The sequence below is a fragment of the Castor canadensis genome, chromosome 11, assembly GCF_047511655.1.
Source record: "Castor canadensis chromosome 11, mCasCan1.hap1v2, whole genome shotgun sequence".
Classification (NCBI taxonomy): Eukaryota; Metazoa; Chordata; class Mammalia; order Rodentia; family Castoridae; genus Castor; species Castor canadensis.
Window position 1 is genome coordinate 55,655,061 of NC_133396.1, and position 18,704 is coordinate 55,673,764.

An 18,704-nucleotide genomic window follows, 5' to 3' on the forward strand; every position below is an offset into this window, starting at 1 on the left:
TCCATTGTGTATAAATACCACATTTTCTTGATCCATTCGTCAGTAGTGGGGCGTCTTGGTTGTTTCCATAACTTAAAGCCAGTGATTCTAAAGACATTGTGAGAGCTGAATGGACAGGGTTTGCTGGCAGAGTGAATGTAGCAATGCAAGGAAGACTAGGTGTTCAAGCTCCATGACCAAAATAATCATGGTATCCCTTCTTCTCCCTCTTTTTCATGCAATACCATGCAGGTGGGTGTGGCTCAGTCTCTGCTGCCAATAGAATCCTAAGTAGTTCATTTGATAAATCTTGCCTAATGTTGGGGGGAAGTTTGCTGAGGATGAGCTGATCACTGTCCTCTTTCTATGATTTTTCTTGGAGGAAGATCTAAGACTGCAGACCAGACTATAAATGAGAAAAAAAAAATGTGTATGTAATACCACTTGCTTCTCAACCCCCAACACAGTGCAAACTACAGTTTTGTAAAGAAACTACATTTCAGAGCAGGATTCTCTGAAATTTTCCAGGCACTTTCATCAATGGAAGAATTCTGTAATCTGGATCGGGACATCGAGGGATCTGCTAAGAGCTGGAAAAAGTTTGTAGAATCAGAATGTCCTGAGAAGGAGAAGTTTCCCCAGGAGTGGAAGAACAAGACAGCCTTGCAGCGCCTCTGCATGATGAGGGCCATGCGGCCTGACCGGCTGACCTATGCCATACGGTAGGGAGTGGGGGATTGTGGGAAGCCTTGGACAGGCACCCAGCAAGGACAATCTCAGGATGGCCATTCTGGCAGGGTTGAGCTCCAAGGCCATGAAGTAATGAGAGCCTTTGTATCAACATCCCAAATCCTGTGAGACTGTTTGCTCTAAGTATGCTATGTGTTTTCTTGATGTCTTAGTGGACAGTCTAGAAAGAGATGGTAAACAATATCGGCATTGCAATGGATGCTGGTAGGGCTCAAGAGCAAGTATGATTTCCAGAAAGGAAGGACAGAAAGAAAAATAGAAGAGAGGGAGGGAGGGAGGGGAGAGGGAGGAAGGAAGGAAGGAAGGAAGGAAGGAAGGAAGGAAGGAAGAAAAGAAACAGGTGCTCATCTAATATGGTGGAGGAGTGTGGGATGACCCAGAGAACAGATGGAGGATCCATTCTTAGTATCACAAAAAACAGAAAGAGAGATGATTGTGGCTATAAGTGATAAATGAATGGCAGAAAAATGAGAAGGATTTTTGTCTGGTGGTTTCTAATTGTCCTGAGAAGTAGGAAGATCATCAATTGAGTTTGTGTAAAAGAGAGAGTGGCAGGATCAAATAGTTGAAGAGACTGAAGATTTGAAAAAGAATGTGAAAAACTGGAGAGAAGGCTGACCAGGGAAACTCAAAGAATTCCAAGTAGCATTGAGAGTCTGCCTAGTTAACATTCTGCATTTATAGTGGCACCAAATTTCGCCATTGAACAGTTTTCTCTAGAAGCACAGGTATTGAGTCAGAGCTACACTGATCCAGATTAGTGATTGCCTGGGATGGTTTGAGGGTGGGGGAAGGGAATAGGATTTAATTAGCAGTAAGGAATCTCACTGGGTTATGGTGAACATTTCATAACTTGGTAAACTCATTAAAAATCATTATATAGTACACTTAAAATGGATGAATAATACAGTATGTTGTAGACCTTGATAAAGTTTACTTGTTTAAAAGAATAGGGAAAAAGTGAAGAGAGAAAGGAGATGATTAAAAATTCCAGAGGAGCCAAGATACTGAAGCCCCTATATTTGTAGTTGTACCAATGCAAGCAAAGAATAGATGAAGGAAAGATACAATGGCAAACAAAAAAACCTATAAGGATAGGGAGGTCTGGGTCAGAGAATGGGATGTTTCCATTTATTGTTTCACACATAGAAAAGATTCCCAAGTAATGACATGGATGCAGGTGTGGCCATAGAATTCTATAGCTGAGGGGAGAAGAAAGGAAGATCACGTGAATAGTGGTCACTAAGAATCCACATGGATGTTGATGTCATCCAGGCAGGAGGACCGAAAGTCCATGAGTCCAGTGTCTAAGTAGTCTATGAAAGCACTGAGTAACCAAATGGGGTAATAGATGACCTTGGTACACATGGGTGGTGGTGATACAGCAGAAGAAACAAGCCTCAACAGAACCATGAGAGTGGAGAGATAATGGTTTGAAAACAGAATTGGGCAGTGGGCAGGAACTGGTCACTGCCCATGCTGAGATACACCACGTACTGGAGAATGAGCCCAACTAAGAAGCTACCGGGGAAGTAGTGTCCTTGCCTTGGGAGGATAGTAGAAGTTTTTGTGAAAGTCAGGAGTTTGGTCAGACATTCCATGAGTGGTTGTGGCTGTGAGGATTTGTTAAGCTCAATATGGGCCACTTTGGAAGGGAGCATCATTAAGCAGAGTGAGATGAAAGGAAAGCCAGAGAATGATAGAATGTGAAAGAATACAGTCATATAGGACCTTAAGTCTTGGACAGGGATAGAGAACTTGGCAGATTTTGCTGTCTGCAAGTGTTCAAAAGGCCTTGGTCCTAATAGTCTCCTGCTGGATGAGGTGATGAGAGAGGGCTCCAAGTTCCACAGAAGCAGTTGGTGATGGCCTGGGTGCACAGTGGTTCAGAAGGAATACTGACCTAGATGAGCAGCCCTGTATTGAGCAGTCCAGGTTGTAAGTGTTGAATTGACAAGGTGTGAACTTGGAACTGGTCCTATCTACCCCATGACCTTAAACACATCCTTTCATTTCTAGAGACCTCCATGTCTTGAATGTTAGGATTTTGTGACCGATCCACATATGTACTATCTTTGTGCAGACATTTTGTTGAGGAGAAGTTAGGAAGCAAATACATAGTAGGAAGAACACTTGACTTTGCATCCTCCTTTGAAGAATCAGGACCAGCCACTCCCATGCTTTTTATCCTGTCTCCAGGGGTGGACCCACTGAAGGACGTGGAAAACCAAGGTGAGAAAAGCCTCTGCATGGAGCCAAGGCTGCATTAGCCATGTTCCCTTTCATTCACTGGGTCTGTTGATTTTAATTTTCCACATTCACTGTGCAATACTAGACATTTGCAAACCATGTAGAAGTCAGGGTCATTTCTGAAGCAAAACAGAGTATCACCCACCAGAGAGAGAAAAGACCACTCTGAATAAGGCAAAATCCACAGTAGCAGTTCCATAAAGAGGCCTTAGTCCCTTCCCCCGATAAAGCCAGAGCAATCTTTCTGAAATGCAAATATGGTCCTTTCAACTGTTGCCCTCAACTCCTTAAAATGGCTTACCAGGAACTTTGTCACCTTGCTCCACCAACCACTTTCGTTCTCCAGCCTGCTTTCTGTCATTAGTATCCTCCAGCTGCTATACAATTCCACAGACTTGGAGACTTAAAACAATGTAATCCTACTGTCTTATAGTTATGAGGGGTTAAAAGTCATAACTGGGTCTCTTTTTCTGTAGAGTCCTTCACATGGATATGTGAAGTAACATATCCATGGAGTCCAGAGAGTAGGATGAAGATGTCTGTGGGGGTCCATCATCTGCCTACACACTTTCCTATTCTCTTCCTTACCACTGCACTTTTCCACCAGACTTAACTAGTTATTCTCTCATTCTGGTTCCCTCTTGCACACCTTCCTTAACCTAGTCACCACTCATCCTGCAGATACCAACTTTGATGTCGCCCTCCAGGAAGGAATAACACCAGACTCCCAAGATGTAAGGTTTATCTCCCATGTATTTCTTGGGCACCCTATCTTTATGAATGCCTCATTGTCATTCATTGCCTAGCGACTCTGATGTCTTCCTATGAGTGACCACTCCTTGGAAAATCAAGCATATTTTTCACTGTAGTATGCCCAGCTTCTAGCAATGTGCCTTTCATTTGACAGCCCTTAGTAAATACATGTACACAGCTGTCCCTTAGCCCCTGTGGGGATGATTCCAGGACCCCACACAGATAGTGAAATCTTTGAATGCTCCACGTCCCTTATATAAAATGGCATAGTACTTGCATATAATCATGTGCAACCTCCAATATGCTTTACATCATCTCTGCTTATAATACTTGTTATACTATATCAGATGAGTAGGGAATAGTAACAAGAGAAAAAATGTCCTACTGTGTTTTGTATGGACATGAATTTTTAAAAAACATTTTTCATCCATGGTCGAAATGCAGAACCCAAGGATATGGAGGACCAATTATTTAATGAAGGAATGAGCAAACAAATGACTAATAAAAACTAAAAAAACTACATTTTTCAAAGTTAAATAAAGACCTGGTAGGTTTTTATAAAGCAAAGGCTTTGTAGGTGAAAATGCAGGCCATGTAATATAACTCCATTAGCAGTTAGTTTTACTCAATTAATAACAAAACGAAAATACAGTATATGCCTTATGTTTTGGGGTAGGTGAGATAAAGCTAATTTGTCCTTAAGAAGTAGACAAAAGTTGTGTAATGAAAGAATTGTTCTTTATTCACTAATGAATGTGTATTTTCATAGTCTCCTAAAAAAAATTCAAGTAATACCTGCTCATAATATTTTCAAAGAATTGATAATAAAGTCAAATTTAAGATTAAAAAACAACAGAGTCCCCAGCTGCAATCTTCCCCATACCATGTCCTCCTTCCCAGACACTGTGTTTTGGTCCCTTTCTGAACTTCATCTTCCTGAATTATTTTTTTATTTCACACTAATAATCTTTTATCACCATTTCTGAATTTATCAATTTTAGATATCTATTTATTCCTTGCTATGAAAAGTAAGTCTTTCACACCCATTGTTGCCTTAGGTTCTGTACATGTCTGTTAGCACCTGTGCATAACAGGACCAACTGAACTGAATAGACTTTCTTGCATTCTTGGCAATCTGGCATTAGTGACCTTGCAGACAGAAGAGAATAGCTCTCCTGAACCAGCCAGTGACTAAAGAGAGCAGAAGAGCCACCTGGGAGCACACCTCTCACAGCAGACGAACCAATCCTCATGCCCACAGATCTCCTTTCTCTAACTCCCCCACACCAAGCCAATGTTCCTCCTACCCTAAACCAACCAGGATTGGGTACTAGATAATTAGGGGCACTCCCTGTGCCCCAAAGATCAGCACAGTTGTGCAAACTAGCCATTCCTAAACTATTTACCTTGACCTACCTTGTGTTTCCCACAGAAACCCACATGAAGGCTTGGGCCTAGGATTTCTCCTGACTCCCTCTGCCTCCTGTCCAACCTAGTGCTTCCTCATGTGGCCCTGCGTGGCATGTTCCCTGCTCTCAGGAAACCTAAGTGATAAATGTCTTCTTTCAATTTCATTAGCCTCCCCTTGTCACACAGTCACCTTCATAAGTGAAAATCCAACAGGTATAAATGGGACAGTCCTGCCCACTGGGACTCTCTTCTTTTTTCCAAAATTTTCACTAAGATATAATTCACAAATCATACAACTTGTCCATTTAAAGCATACAATTCAGCTAGATGTGGTGACATACTCCTGAAATATCAGCTGTTTGAGAGGCTAAGGCATGATGATGGTGAGTTCAAGGCCAGCCTGGGCAATATAGCAAGACCCCCATCTCAAAAATAAAATATAAAATACACAACTCTAAGTATTTTAGTATATTTACAAATCTGTAAAATCATCACCATATTCTAATTTTATAAAAAAACAGTTTCCCAAAAGAGAAACTTCCTATGTGTTAGCTATCACTCTCTGTTGCATGCTATCTCCCACCCAACATAGTCAACCTTCAATTTACTTTCTCTAATATTTGACCATCTAGACATGAAATCATACAATGTGTTCTCTCCTATGATTGGCTTCTTTCATTTAGCATAACATTTTCAAAGTCTGTCCATGGCATAACATGTATCAGAACTTCATTCCTTCTTATGGTTTGATAATATTCCATTATATGGCTATGTCATGTTTTATTTATTTGTTCATCAGTTGATGGACATTTGGGCTGTGTCTTCTTTTGGTTATCATGAATGATGTTGCTGTGACCATCCATGTACGAGTTTTTGTGTGGACAAATGTTTTCAGCTCTCTGGACTAGCCACCTAGGAGTAGAACTCCTGCATCATATGCTAACTTTGTTTAACTTTGAGGAACTACCAGTGTTTTCCCAAACAGCTGTACCATTTTACATTCCTACCAGGAGTATGTGAATTTCATTTCCACCATAGCTTCTCAACACTGGTTATTGTCCATCCTTGAGTTGTAGCTTCAGAAGGGGGATTAAGCAGTTTGGATTTGGTTTGGATTGCTTCCCAAGTAATGGCCATCATCTTTTCATGTGATTATTGGATATTTACATATCTTCTTTGGAGAAAGGTCTTTTTAAATACTTAGGTCATTTTTTGTTTTTTTGTCTCTTTATCGTTGAGTTGTAAGAATTTTCCACATATTCTGAGTATAAGTTCCTTATCATATATATGACTTACAAATATCTTCTTCCATTTTTTGATTATTTCTGTTCACTTTTTTAAGAAAAAGTATCTTAAAAAAAAAAAAAAAGAAAAAGTATCTTTAAAATGTTGAAGTCTTGTGTATTTTTTCTTTAGTAAATTGTGCTTTGGTAATGTATTTTAAAAAACATTGCCTAACCCAAGGTCACAAAGATTTGCTCTACTGTATTTTCTCCTAAGAGATTTATTGTTAACCATTACATTTGGGTCTATGACTCGTGTTGAGTTAATATTGTACATGGTATAAGAAAGAGGTCCAGTTTGTCCTTCAGCATGTGGATATCAATTGTCCTGGTGCCATTGTTGAAAAAACTATTCCTTCCTGATTGAATTGTTTTGGAACCTTTGTCAAAATTAAGTTGACCATAAATGTTAGAGGTTATTTCTGGACTGTTAATTCTATTGTACTGATCTATGTGTCTATATATATGCCAATAACACTCTTGACACTGTAGTTTTGTGGTAAGTTTTTAATCAGAAAGTATGAGTCCTCTAACTTTATTCTTAATTTCAAAGTTGATTGGGCTCCTTAGAGGTCTCTTATATTTCCATATAAATTTCAGAACTAGCTTGTCAATTTCTAGAAAAAAATAGATCATTTTCAGTCAGAATTGCCACACTTACTTTATATATCAATTTCAGGAGTATTGACATTTTAACAATATTAAATGTTCTGATACATGACATGGATTGTCTTTCCATGTACTTCATTTTCCAATTTAATTGATTTTGACGATGTGTGGTTCTTAGTATGCAAGTCTTATACTTCTTTTGTTAAATTTATTCCTAAATTCTTTTTCTTTTTGATTCTATTGCAAATGAAGTTGTTTCTTTATGTTCTTTGAACATATGAAATTTCAGTTTCATTGATAGTAAAATTTTGTGTATTATAACTTCTATCCTGAAAACTTGCTGAATTTACTCATTGTTTCTAGTGTTCTTATACATAAACTCCTTAAGATTTTCTGGATGCAAAACCATGTCACCTGCAAGCTGAGATAGTTTTACTTCTTTTCCAATATGGATGCCTTTTAATTTATTTTTCTTTACTAATTGCTCTTGCTAGAATGTGCAGTACAATGCTAATTAGTGGTGGCAAATTTGGATATCTCTGTCTTGTTCATTATCTTAGGAGGAAAATTACAGTCTTCAACATTAAGTATGATGTCAACTGTGGGGTTTTATAGATGTCTTTTATCAGAATGAGGAAGTCTTCCATTTCTAGTTTGTTGATTTTTTTTTCTTTTATTGTATAGAGGTATAGATTTTTGTTAAATGCTTGTTCTATATCTAGCAAGATGATAATACAGTTTTTTCTCTGTTCTATTAATATGGTGAGTTGTATTAGTTGATTTTTTCAAATTAAACCACTAGCCAAGATCCCAACTGGTCCTAGAATATAAACCTTTTTCTGTATTCCTAGGTTCAATTTGATAATATTCTGTTGAGGGTATTTGTGTGTGTACTCATAAGGGATATTGACCTACTTTTTCTTTCCTTATGTTGTCTTTACCTGGTTTTAGTATCAGAATAACACTAGAAATCTAAACATCAGACTGAGTTGGGAATAATTCCCTCCTTTTCTACTATTTTATCTTAGCTTATTTTGAAGATTATGTGAAGGACTGGTGTACTAATGGCCTTTTCATCATTGCAACAAAATACTTGAGGCAGCTAACTTCATAAAGAAAAAGAGACTTATTTATTTTGGAGGCTGAAAGTCCAAATAACACAGTACAAGCTCTAGTGAAGGTTCCATGGTGTGTGGCAGGAGTATATAAGGGAAGAGAATCATAGAGGGTGGGAGCAAAGAGAGAAGGAAGGGTCAGGCTTGCTACTTATATAAAAACCCTCTCAGGAGAGCCCAGGGGTCACACAAGATAATCCTTTTCCAGGGCAGGGCACTCAGTGACCCAAGGACTTCCCACTAGACCCCATCTTTTAAAGCTTCTACAACATTTCCCAATAGCACCCTTCCTGAAAGCCCAGCCTCCAATCACATGGACCCTTGGAGGGCACCCAAACCATTCATTCTCATGAATGTTCTGTAGAACTCAGTGGTGAAGCCTTCTGAGCTTGAGTTTTTCTGAGTAGAACATTTTAAAATTACTAGTTCAGTCTCTTTACCAATTATATGTGTGTTCAGATTTTCTATTCCTCTTTGAGTCAGTTTCAGTGATTTCTTATTTAGGCTTCTGTTCATTTCATCTTTTACATGATTTGTTGGTAAACACCTCTCAAGTTTTGTTATCTGTATTAAAATGTTTACTTCCTCTATTGGATATGTTTTAAACTAAGGACTATTAATAAAACTTAAGCTTTATTTCATAAATTTTAGATAATTTTTCTTGACTTTCTTCTCTGTCAGCTGAGACTTCCATTTTCCAATTTGTGCCAGCTATGCTTTTATTTTTACATAATCAAGATTAACTTCATATTCATTCTCTTCTGTTTCCATCCCTAATTTTATGCATGCCTAGTTGAAGGGTTAATCTTTAAATTTGAAGACCAATAAATATCACTTATTTCCTAATGAATATAGATATATTATGCACTGAAGAGGCAAGCAATGTCTAGGATTACATTTCTTCTTTTTGACTCCATGTCATAATCTCTAGGGGCCTTCAGAGAAAAATGTTCTTAGCATACAGGTTTAAAAACATGTGAAATTTCAGTTTGTGTCATATATAAATGATTATGTTCTTTGATAGCTTCTAGTTTTTCCTAGAGTTCCAGATTGTCTTTTATTTTCTTGAGAGAATAAATAAATATCCCATTTATAAGTATCAACAACTTTTTATTCATTTTATATGCTGAAAAAAAGTCTACTTTTTTCTTTTTCCTCCTTTTTTGTTAGCCATACTAGGGCTTGAGGTGCTGTACCACTTGAGCCATGCCTCCAGCCCCAATTCATTCTTCTTGAGGATATTCTTCCTAGAGCTTATTGCCATCCTATTCTAATATAGACAAACTGTATTTCAAACTTCTAGGAAGCTAACATCCTGGGAGATAGTTAATTGATAATCTATATTAGTTCTACTGTCTTTAGATCCCACTTCTTTTATTTTCCATTTTTCATCTTTAGTTTGTTGGCACAAATGAACAGAAAAGAATCATTTAAAGTAAAATTTATGAATCCTCCAGTATCTAAAAAAGACTTTTATTTGCCCAGACAATTGTCTGATAGTTGTACCAGGTCCAAAATGATTTCTACTTAGAACTCAGAATACATGACTCCATTGTCTTTTAGAAGTCAGCTTTGTTCATGAATGGCCATATAACAATGGAGTGATACTCTTTTGTTGCTTGGTTTGTGGCCCATTTTTCTTCCCTGGGAACTTGAGGATCTTATCTCTGCCTTGTGTCCTGAAATGTCATGAGCTTTGTCCAAATGTGGGTCCTTTCCATTCATCTGCTCAGTTCTCAGCATGTCATTTTGTGGAAAAGTGGCACACCTTTCTTTAGCTGCAAAAGTTTCACTGTTTTTTTGGTCGATGCCAGTACCATTCACCAAATTGCTTGTGCCAGAAACCAGGGAATTAACCATCTTGAACACTTCCTCCACCACCTACCACATTTAATCCTATTTATTCATTCTCCTAAATATGGTTCATATCCATCAAGTTGCCTCTGTTTTCCCTTAGATTCTAGTCTGAACCATAATCTCTGAGTAACTTCTTAATTTATCTCTTCTCTTCTCCCCCTACAATCCTTTGCCATCCTGCAACCAAAGTCATCTTGCTAAATCTCAAATCTGGTCACATCACTCTGCTACTTAAAACTTTCTAGTGAATTCCCATTATATTAAAGGTTAAGTTCAATATCATTAAGATGATCTATTGTGGCCTGTATGGCCTGGCCTTTCTGTCAACTTTGGATCTAACCTTCCCCCATGCTCACTCTACTGGAGCCACACAGCCCTACGATGCTCGGTCATATTATGGGCCTTCCTGAACTAGGGCATTTTAACAAATGGTTCCTTTTATCTGAAATATTCTTAGCAGCCCAGAGCCCACTCATCCTGCAAAGATCAGATTCACCTGACCTCCTCCTGGCAAGACCATTTGGTTCCCCATCGTACATTCTTGTAGCACTCTGTATAATTGCTTTAGGGCAATTAATACATCTCAATTTAATCATTCTTTTAGGATTTTAACTTACATTTGCCTGCCTGTGTGTCACTGAGATCCTCGAGATCAGGGACTTTGTCATCATGCTCATCCTCTTACCAGAGCTAAATCATTTAACTAGAATAGAGAATGTGCTTAGTAAATATTTGTCAAATGAATTAACAAACAAATGAAAAATTAACTATCATAACTGTTGTTGCTAAGTCATCCCTGATCTGCATGCATAAAGTGCTCTGTGTTCCTTCTGTCTCCTGGAGATTTTGTTTCTTCCATATAGGTAAATCTAGTTTCCTCATTTTTATTCAGTATTTTCCCTTTTGGAAGCTTTTATACACTCTGTTTATGACAATTGCCTACTGTTCTTAGCCAATTGACCTCCAGCTATTCTATCATGTAATTTGAAGCATGCTGTCTTCTCAGGCAAACTGACCTCTTTCCTGATCTATATTGGGTTTTTGTCTCTGAATGCATTATCTCAACCTTGCCCTTGACTCAATCTTAATGCATACTTCCAGAAGCAATCTTGCTGCTCATCAACTAAATATTACTTATGCACCTGTGCCTCTCCCTCTCTCTATCTCTCTCTCCCCCCCTTTCCTGCTTTCTTGATGCAAGTTTGATTTATTTTCCAAACCACCCCATTTCCCCATTTAGACATATATTCTGGGGACATACACGTTTCCCACATCTTATGGTCCCCTATTCTCAGGTTTGAATCCACATGGCTGACCCAAACTTTCTCCAGTTTCCCCCTAGCCTGGTGCATTAAGTAAACTTACTGTCTCTTTGTGCAGAATCTAGGTATCAAACAGTTCATTGCACTCCTCTATTTAGACTCTGAAGGCTTGGTATCCTTTCCCATCGGTAGACATTTGATTTGTTTTAATGCCTTCATTCTCTATTCCTTTGTTTTCTATGGCAGTTCATAGTATTGGATAGGCTTTTAAAACCCTGAGAGTCACACAGCAGATTTGCTCCCTTGCCTCCATTCCACTCCCTAGTCAAAATGCATGCACCCACAGACAAGCAAAACGGGGCTCTCTAAGCTTCTGAAATTCATCTACTGACCCTTGCTTAGGAATCAATACTTTTCTGGTATTTTTTGTGTCACTCAGACTCCTCCAGGATTTTCCTTCCTGAACAATTGTGGAGGAGGAAGAACAGGAGGAGGGGAGGGGAGGGAAGGGGAAAGAAGAGAAGGCTGGATGAGGAGGAAGGAGTTCAATCTACTCTTCTAAGCCTCTGTTTAACAAGAACTCTACCACCATCCACCTTTGCTGCCTTCTTTCTTGCATCTCCTAATTAATCCCTCAACAGTGCTTTAATTTTACCTTTCTTCTCTCTTTTCCCATCACCTTATTTGCACATTTATTTTCACTTTTGCTTCATCTACTTCTCTTTGTTTTCCATCACCCAAGTGACCTTCCTACCTGCTAGGGTCACTGTGAAGATAAAAATGAAATCTCAGATGTGAGAAGACTTTGAAAAGTTAAAAGTACAGTAGCACTGTACAGCATGATAATGACGAAGATGCTTCGTCTGTTTTCTAAGGCAGCTCAGTGTGCTCCTTCCTTCACATCCTCTTGTCACATCCTTTCAAAGTGGAGCCTCATCTTCGACCATCCCCGCGCTGCCCTTCCACGGGCATCTTCTCTGGTCTTTCTTTCACACATCTGTAGCATGCTCTTGGTTGGTCCCCCTCCTTCTTTGTCTGGCTTTGACAAAATGAATTCTGTCATTTCTATTTTGTGATCAAAAGAAGCTATATATCCCACCTTTGGCTTCTATTCCCTTCTTTTTCACTTTCCAGTGTTCTAGTCAGAACACAGTGTTCACAGATCTGTATAGGCTGTTACCAGTTGTGTTCAAAGAAACAGATTTCACTTAGTGTCTTTATAGCCAGATTACTAATACTTTGCTTGGAATTTCTTTTTTATTGTGCCTAGCGCTATTTTCTTCACTTTGAGTGGGCATTAGAAGTAGATTAGATCTGAACAAGTGTGGTCATTTAGTCATTTAGGGTGGCTTCAGAATTTATGGAGTATCGTTTTTTTCTGATGAGAGAAACTCATTTATTCATGTATCAGGAAGCAGGAGAATGAGCAGAAAGATAAAGTTTGAAGATACAAAAAGAGATGGGATTTAGAGAACAGAATGATGGGCAGAAGGAGGACACCCCTTCCATTGAGGGGGATGTGTATAGGAGCAGATAAAATGGCAGTTAAGTTGAAGGAGTTCCTACCAGATGGCATGTATAGTGAGTAATGCAAGTTGCTGAGAGTAGGAAGGGTGGGGTCCATTAGGAGGCTTAAAGACAGATGGTTGGGGTGACAAAGCTAACTTCTGGGCACATGGAAAGAGTTCCCAATAGAACCAATGCTGAGTACCATGAGTTTGTGCTGGCACCAATTCACCAAATGCACTTTTCTCTTGTCCTAATCTTTGGGTTCATCTAGGGGTGATGTTCCATAAACGTTCCATAATAAAGAAATGAAAGTGGGCAATGAAGTTGAGGATTTTATAAGATCATTGTTCAAAATAAGGGTATTGAGCCCATATTAAAATAATAAAGTGGAGATTAGAAAACTAGAGACCCCAATAGCCTGGACATTTCGTGGAAGTAGAGTAACAGGGGGAGGAAGTAAGAGAGTGAACACTCTGAGAAGTAGGATAAGATGGTCATGAGTGGGTATGGAAAAACCATAATAAACATAATTCTCAGCAATAAGAAAGTCCTGGGTAGCAGAAATGGAATGGAGTTAAATTCTTTGATGATGAGGAAGGTAAAGAAACATGAGGCTGAATATTGACTCACAATGACACGTATTGGCTCTAATGTCACAATGATATTAGAGTTTACTATGATAATAATGAAACATGAACCAAGTTCCAAAGTCAGTCTCACTGGGAAGTTGATAGAAGACAGAGGACAGAAAAGAGGATCCATAGCCACATTGCGTGTGCTTTGAAAGAGGAAGGGTTCCTGTATGAAAGCAGAGAATAAATAGCTTGAAAATAGCAAGAGAAAACTAGAAAAATGTTCCCCTTCCTCCAGCCCCAAAGGTATATGGAACTAGATGGCCATGGGCTCTTTAGTGACCTCAAAGAAACTGGAGGAGGACAAAGCACACTGAAAAGGCTACAAGGGGTTTACAATGGGTGCAGGTGACATCACCATATGGAGAGTTGGAAGGAAGGTCAGAATGGGAGAGATGAGTTGCAGACAGTGTGGTGACAGCATTGAAACCATAGCACAAAGCAGTATGAATCTGAACCCCCAGAGAATAGAGCTGCCAAGAGGGGCAGCCTGGAGAGCCTCTGAGTTGCGAGGAGAGGGACTCTGCAAGTTCACCCCACACACCATGAGGATCCCAAGTGTCACAGTCATGTCAAGCTGAGTGTTGAGTCGGTAACAGTCCCATTAATTTTTCCTAGTCTCAATATTTCAAGATCCATTTCTTCTTAGCCTCATTGTCTTGCCTCAAGCATGGATTAATGCAAACTAATCCTAGCTGGGCTCTGCAACACAAGGCTTTGCCCCCATCTATGGCCCGTCCAATTTGTAGTTTTCAAGCTAATCTTTATTAAGCACCTATCTTTCTCTATATTCTTCTCTTGTTAATAAAGAAAACAAATAGGCTCTTTTGTGAGCAAAACTGTCACGGAATCCATCTAATAATCCAACACCTTTTACCCTGGTATTTTTTTATGGAATTAGTTGTTTATCTCCTGAGTTCTAAAGCTGACATGAAATGTATTGCCAGCTAGGATTTATAGAGTTTAATAAAGGCATTTCTTGGGTTCATCTCAACTGAATCTGTAATAACTATTTTTCAATACAAAAAGTCATCATCTTGCTTGTCCTATACAGTTGAAGGAGAGTCCAAATATTTCTTTTTAGTATTTAAAAGAAAGATCCAATATTAACTGCTTTTTTCAAAGCTTTTCTTGCACAAGTATCAAATTATGTCTACAATTTTGTTACCTCTGAAAGTAAAGTTTTTGAGTACAATTTTTTTCTTTTTTAATTTCTCTTCTCTTCTCTCATCTACTTCACCTTCTTCATAAAATTACTTGATTATTCCTTCATGGTATTACACATTTTTATGATCTCTTTATCCAAAGAATGATATATATTTTCTCTGGTTTATTGGATTGGGCTAATATCTAATGTGTAAGCAGAAATGGCTCCCTATATTGAGATCATTTTTTGTGCTAAGTTTCCCTTAGGCTTGGAGATCAACTCGTGAGTGTTAGCCTTGCTGCCATGATGTGGTTAAGATATTTTCACATGTCTGTATGGTCATTCCTTTACTCTTTTCCAACACCAGAAACCCTTTTCAAAATACACACAATAAAACATTCCAACCAATGCATGCATCAAGCCCCTTCTTGTCTTGCCTCTTCCCTTTCTTCACTCTAATGCATGCAAAATCATGAGACAAAGTTTTCTGTGTGTTGTGAATAATAAGGGAGGAGGTTAAATAGGATGTAAAGTGCAAGAATACAGAAGTAACTAATGGAATCCTGCCCCAACTGGCCACACTTCCCAGAAGAGTTCCAGGAAAGATGCAATATATATTCAGAAGACAAAGCTGGAAGAAACCACACCACATTCTTGCTCTTTGACACTTTTTACATCATACTTTGTAGGTTAATGGATCGATGCCCAGTCTTCAAATGGGAGGCATATAGAAGAGCGTCAGAATCCCAAACCATTATTGGGTATTAGCTGAAGAAGGAAGGTTAGAGCAATTTTGAAATGGACAAATGTTTCCTTTTATCTAGGATTCAAAATCTGAGAGACATAGCCTCCTGAAGGAAAGAGTATATGAAGTTTGAGTATGGGTTTAGGTGCAATGGGTTTTATGGACGGTATGTGCATTTCCTTATGTGCATTAAACAACACAAACCATTAGACTCAAGAATTGCTTTCCAAGCAATTCTTGCAGCTGGATTCGTTTTGTAACGAACTTGTAAGTTCTACTTACAAAGGAAGTAGATTCCACACTGCTTGGGAAGTTGACATTCAATTGAAGTCCTTGCTGGCTGGCTTTGTTCAGCTGGTTCATTCAGCTGTTGACATATGTGGACATTAGATCAAGGGCAAACACAACAAGGGGATTGGACTATGAGCACATGATAAAAGCGAGAGCACACAAGGGAGGGGTGAGGATAGGTAAGACACCTAAAAAACTAGCTAGCATTTGTTGCCCTTAACGCAGAGAACTAAAGCAGATACCTTAAAGCAACTGAGGCCAATAGGAAAAGGGGAACAGGTACTAGAGAAAAGGTTAGATCAAAAAGAATTAACCTAGAAGGTAACACCCACGCACAGGAAATCAATGTGAGTCAACTCCCTGTATAGCTATCCTTATCTCAACCAGCAAAAACCCTTGTTCCTTCCTATTATTGCTTATACTCTCTCTACAACAAAATTAGAAATAAGGGCAAAATAGTTTCTGCTGGGTATTGGGGGGGGAGAGAGAGGGGGTGGAGTGGGTGGTAAGGGAGGGGGTGGGGGTAGGGGGGAGAAATGAACCAAGCCTTGTATGCACATATGAATAATAAAAGGAAAATGAAAAAATAAATAAATAAATAAATAAAGGAGACTGAATCACAAAAAAAAAAAAAAAGAAACCCCAAAACCCCAGGCCCACCAAAAAAAAAAAATAAATAAAACGAAAAGAAAAGAAATAATAATGACAACTCCATCCTCCTTTTAGGAAAAAAACTTGGCTATACCTTCAACAATCGCAACTTTCACAACATGTCTTTGGGACAAGGACAGGAGGTAGTGGCTGAGGCTGCGCTGGATCTAGCTGCCAAGAAAGGTCACTGGGTTATTTTGCAGGTATGGCCCCTCTGCCCTAATCTGGGTCATTCTTAGCACCATGCCTGTTTGGGCTTCATCTCATACTCTCTGGGCTTCTCTGCACACTTATTGTCCACCTGTCCTTTACCCCTTCACTTCCTAATCCCTAATTCTCCTCACTCGGACAGCCTGTTCCCTATGCCACCTCCAACAACTCTTCTCCCCTCACTCACTCTACCACGCTCTCTAAACGGTTCTACCTACAAAACGAAGTGGATTCCACTCTGCTTGGGAAGTTGATATTCAGTTGGAGGCCATGGTGGCTGGATTCATTCAGCTGTTTTTTCCTTTGAATTCCATGGCACTTTCTTCTGCAGCACTTTCCTCTGCAGTGTATGTTCTTAGTTACATGTAAGACAACATGGAAGCTACCCTGGAAGTTCATGTTGGTATCTGGAACAGCTACCACTGGTAATTTCACAGAACTTAAAAGGAAAAAAGATACCATTCTTCTATCAAAGCCTGTCTGCTTAAACCTCTTTTGTGCAACTCATCTGGATGCTGGGGCAAGGGTGGAATAAATGGCTTATTGTTCTTTTCTCTAAAGCACTTCACCATCACTTCAGTTAGTGCATCCATTGCTGTGTTGATATGATTTGTGATTTGACTTGTCCTTCACATGATTTTCCTTAGGGAAAGTGATGATCCTTGTTTAGCTATTACCAAGCTCATAGACAATGCCCAACAAAAGCCTACTGAGCAAAAGAATCAATGAAGAAATTAAAGAAAGAATAAGTGGGAAGGCAGGCATTCTCAGCCCCTCCTGACTTTCATTACTGAGAACATCATCTGTCTTCTATTTACTCACTGTACCACATCTTGCTGCTGTATCTTCATCCTCAATTATTCGGTCATCTCAGGGAATCTGCCATTCCCTGGGACTCCATTTCTGGAAGCAGTGGGAATCCCAGGAGAAAAGATGTCAACATCTGGAGTTTTCCATGGACTGGGAGTTATGATTCCCCCAGCCGTCTCAGGCTCATTTGCCAAAAGACCCCCTAACACCTTCAGGAATCCTGCTGCCTCAGCCTAGAACTGAATTCCCAGAACCTGAGTATGTGATCAAGGCTCAAGCTCTCTTCCCTCTTTCTTCCTGTCTGTGGTAGTTGTGGAGTAAGTTTCCTAGGCCCTCTTCATGGCACAGTCAGACCATGAGCCCAGTGAGCAGCCTCAGGGATCCCTGAATCCCCCTCTGTCTTTTATCCTCAGCCAGCAGAGGTTCTTTCTCCCTGCCCTGCCCTGCCCTGCCCAGGAGCAGAAGTCGGCGTTCTTGAAGAAGTAGCTGACTTCTAGCTTCATTGTTCGCTTATGGGTTGCTGGTGCTACTGGCTAATAGGAACCCTACCTTTGCAAGTAGCCCACTAAACTTGCTGCTCCAATAACGTGATTTTAAATGTATTCCTTAACAAATTTTCATTTCATCCACCACTCCTAAATCATACATAGCATTTTACAAATCCATTGCCTTTGATTATTGGCAGCAATTAAGTATGGCAAACATTATTGTTCTCTTTCTATAGACCAGAAAAACAGCATTGAGAGACCACATTACTGTGGTCTTAGTTCTGCTCAGTGCTGATCTGTGTATTTCCAGCTCTACAAGCCTACTTCCTCAAATGTTGGTGGGGGAGATTTTATCTACCCATCATAATGAAACATATTACAATGAAGCCAGGTGACTATCCTTACTAAAGTGAATGATGCATTCTACAAAGCAGTGCTAAGAAATAACTATGGGTCTCCACAGAAAGACAGAGACAGACAAATGGAAATCAGATTTGGGGAGAGGAGACCAGACAGAGAACCTCAGCATTGAAGTAAGGAGCCTTTGCGAGTCTTTGAGCAGCAATGACTCAGTGTGTTTTAAGGAAGATAAGTTTGGCAACAATTAGCAGAATGGTTTGGAGAGGGGGAGAGACAACTCAGGAAAGCTAGCTAGAGGGAGTTTAAATCAATGCCTTTCAAGTTTTAACATGGATACAAATTACTGGAGGAGCTCATTAAAATGTGCTGATTCTGTAAGTCTGGTAGGGTCTAAGATTCTGCATTTCTAACTAGCTTCCAGGTAATGCCCACAGTGCTGGTTTAGAGCCCCCTTTTAACTCTCAAGGATTCAAATGATCCAAGTGTTGGGTAGTGGGGATGAGGAACTGGAGTGTGACCATGTGTTGTACTCAAGGTGTAGAACCTGTGCCACAGCACGATGGTGTCACCTGGGATCTTGTTTGAAATGCAAA

At 39.4% G+C, this 18,704-nt stretch overlaps 1 protein-coding gene across 1 annotated transcript in view; it reads left to right on the plus strand.

Annotated features, from left to right (window-relative positions):
- Window positions 1-18,704, plus strand: part of Dnah9 (dynein axonemal heavy chain 9) — a 335,102-nt gene that overhangs the window by 280,649 nt on the left and 35,749 nt on the right. Inside the window, exons 60-62 of the mRNA XM_074046853.1 lie at window positions 508-701; window positions 2,813-2,961; window positions 16,319-16,446. Coding sequence (XP_073902954.1) covers window positions 508-701; window positions 2,813-2,961; window positions 16,319-16,446 — 471 coding nt within the window. The remainder of the gene's footprint in view (window positions 1-507; window positions 702-2,812; window positions 2,962-16,318; window positions 16,447-18,704) is intronic.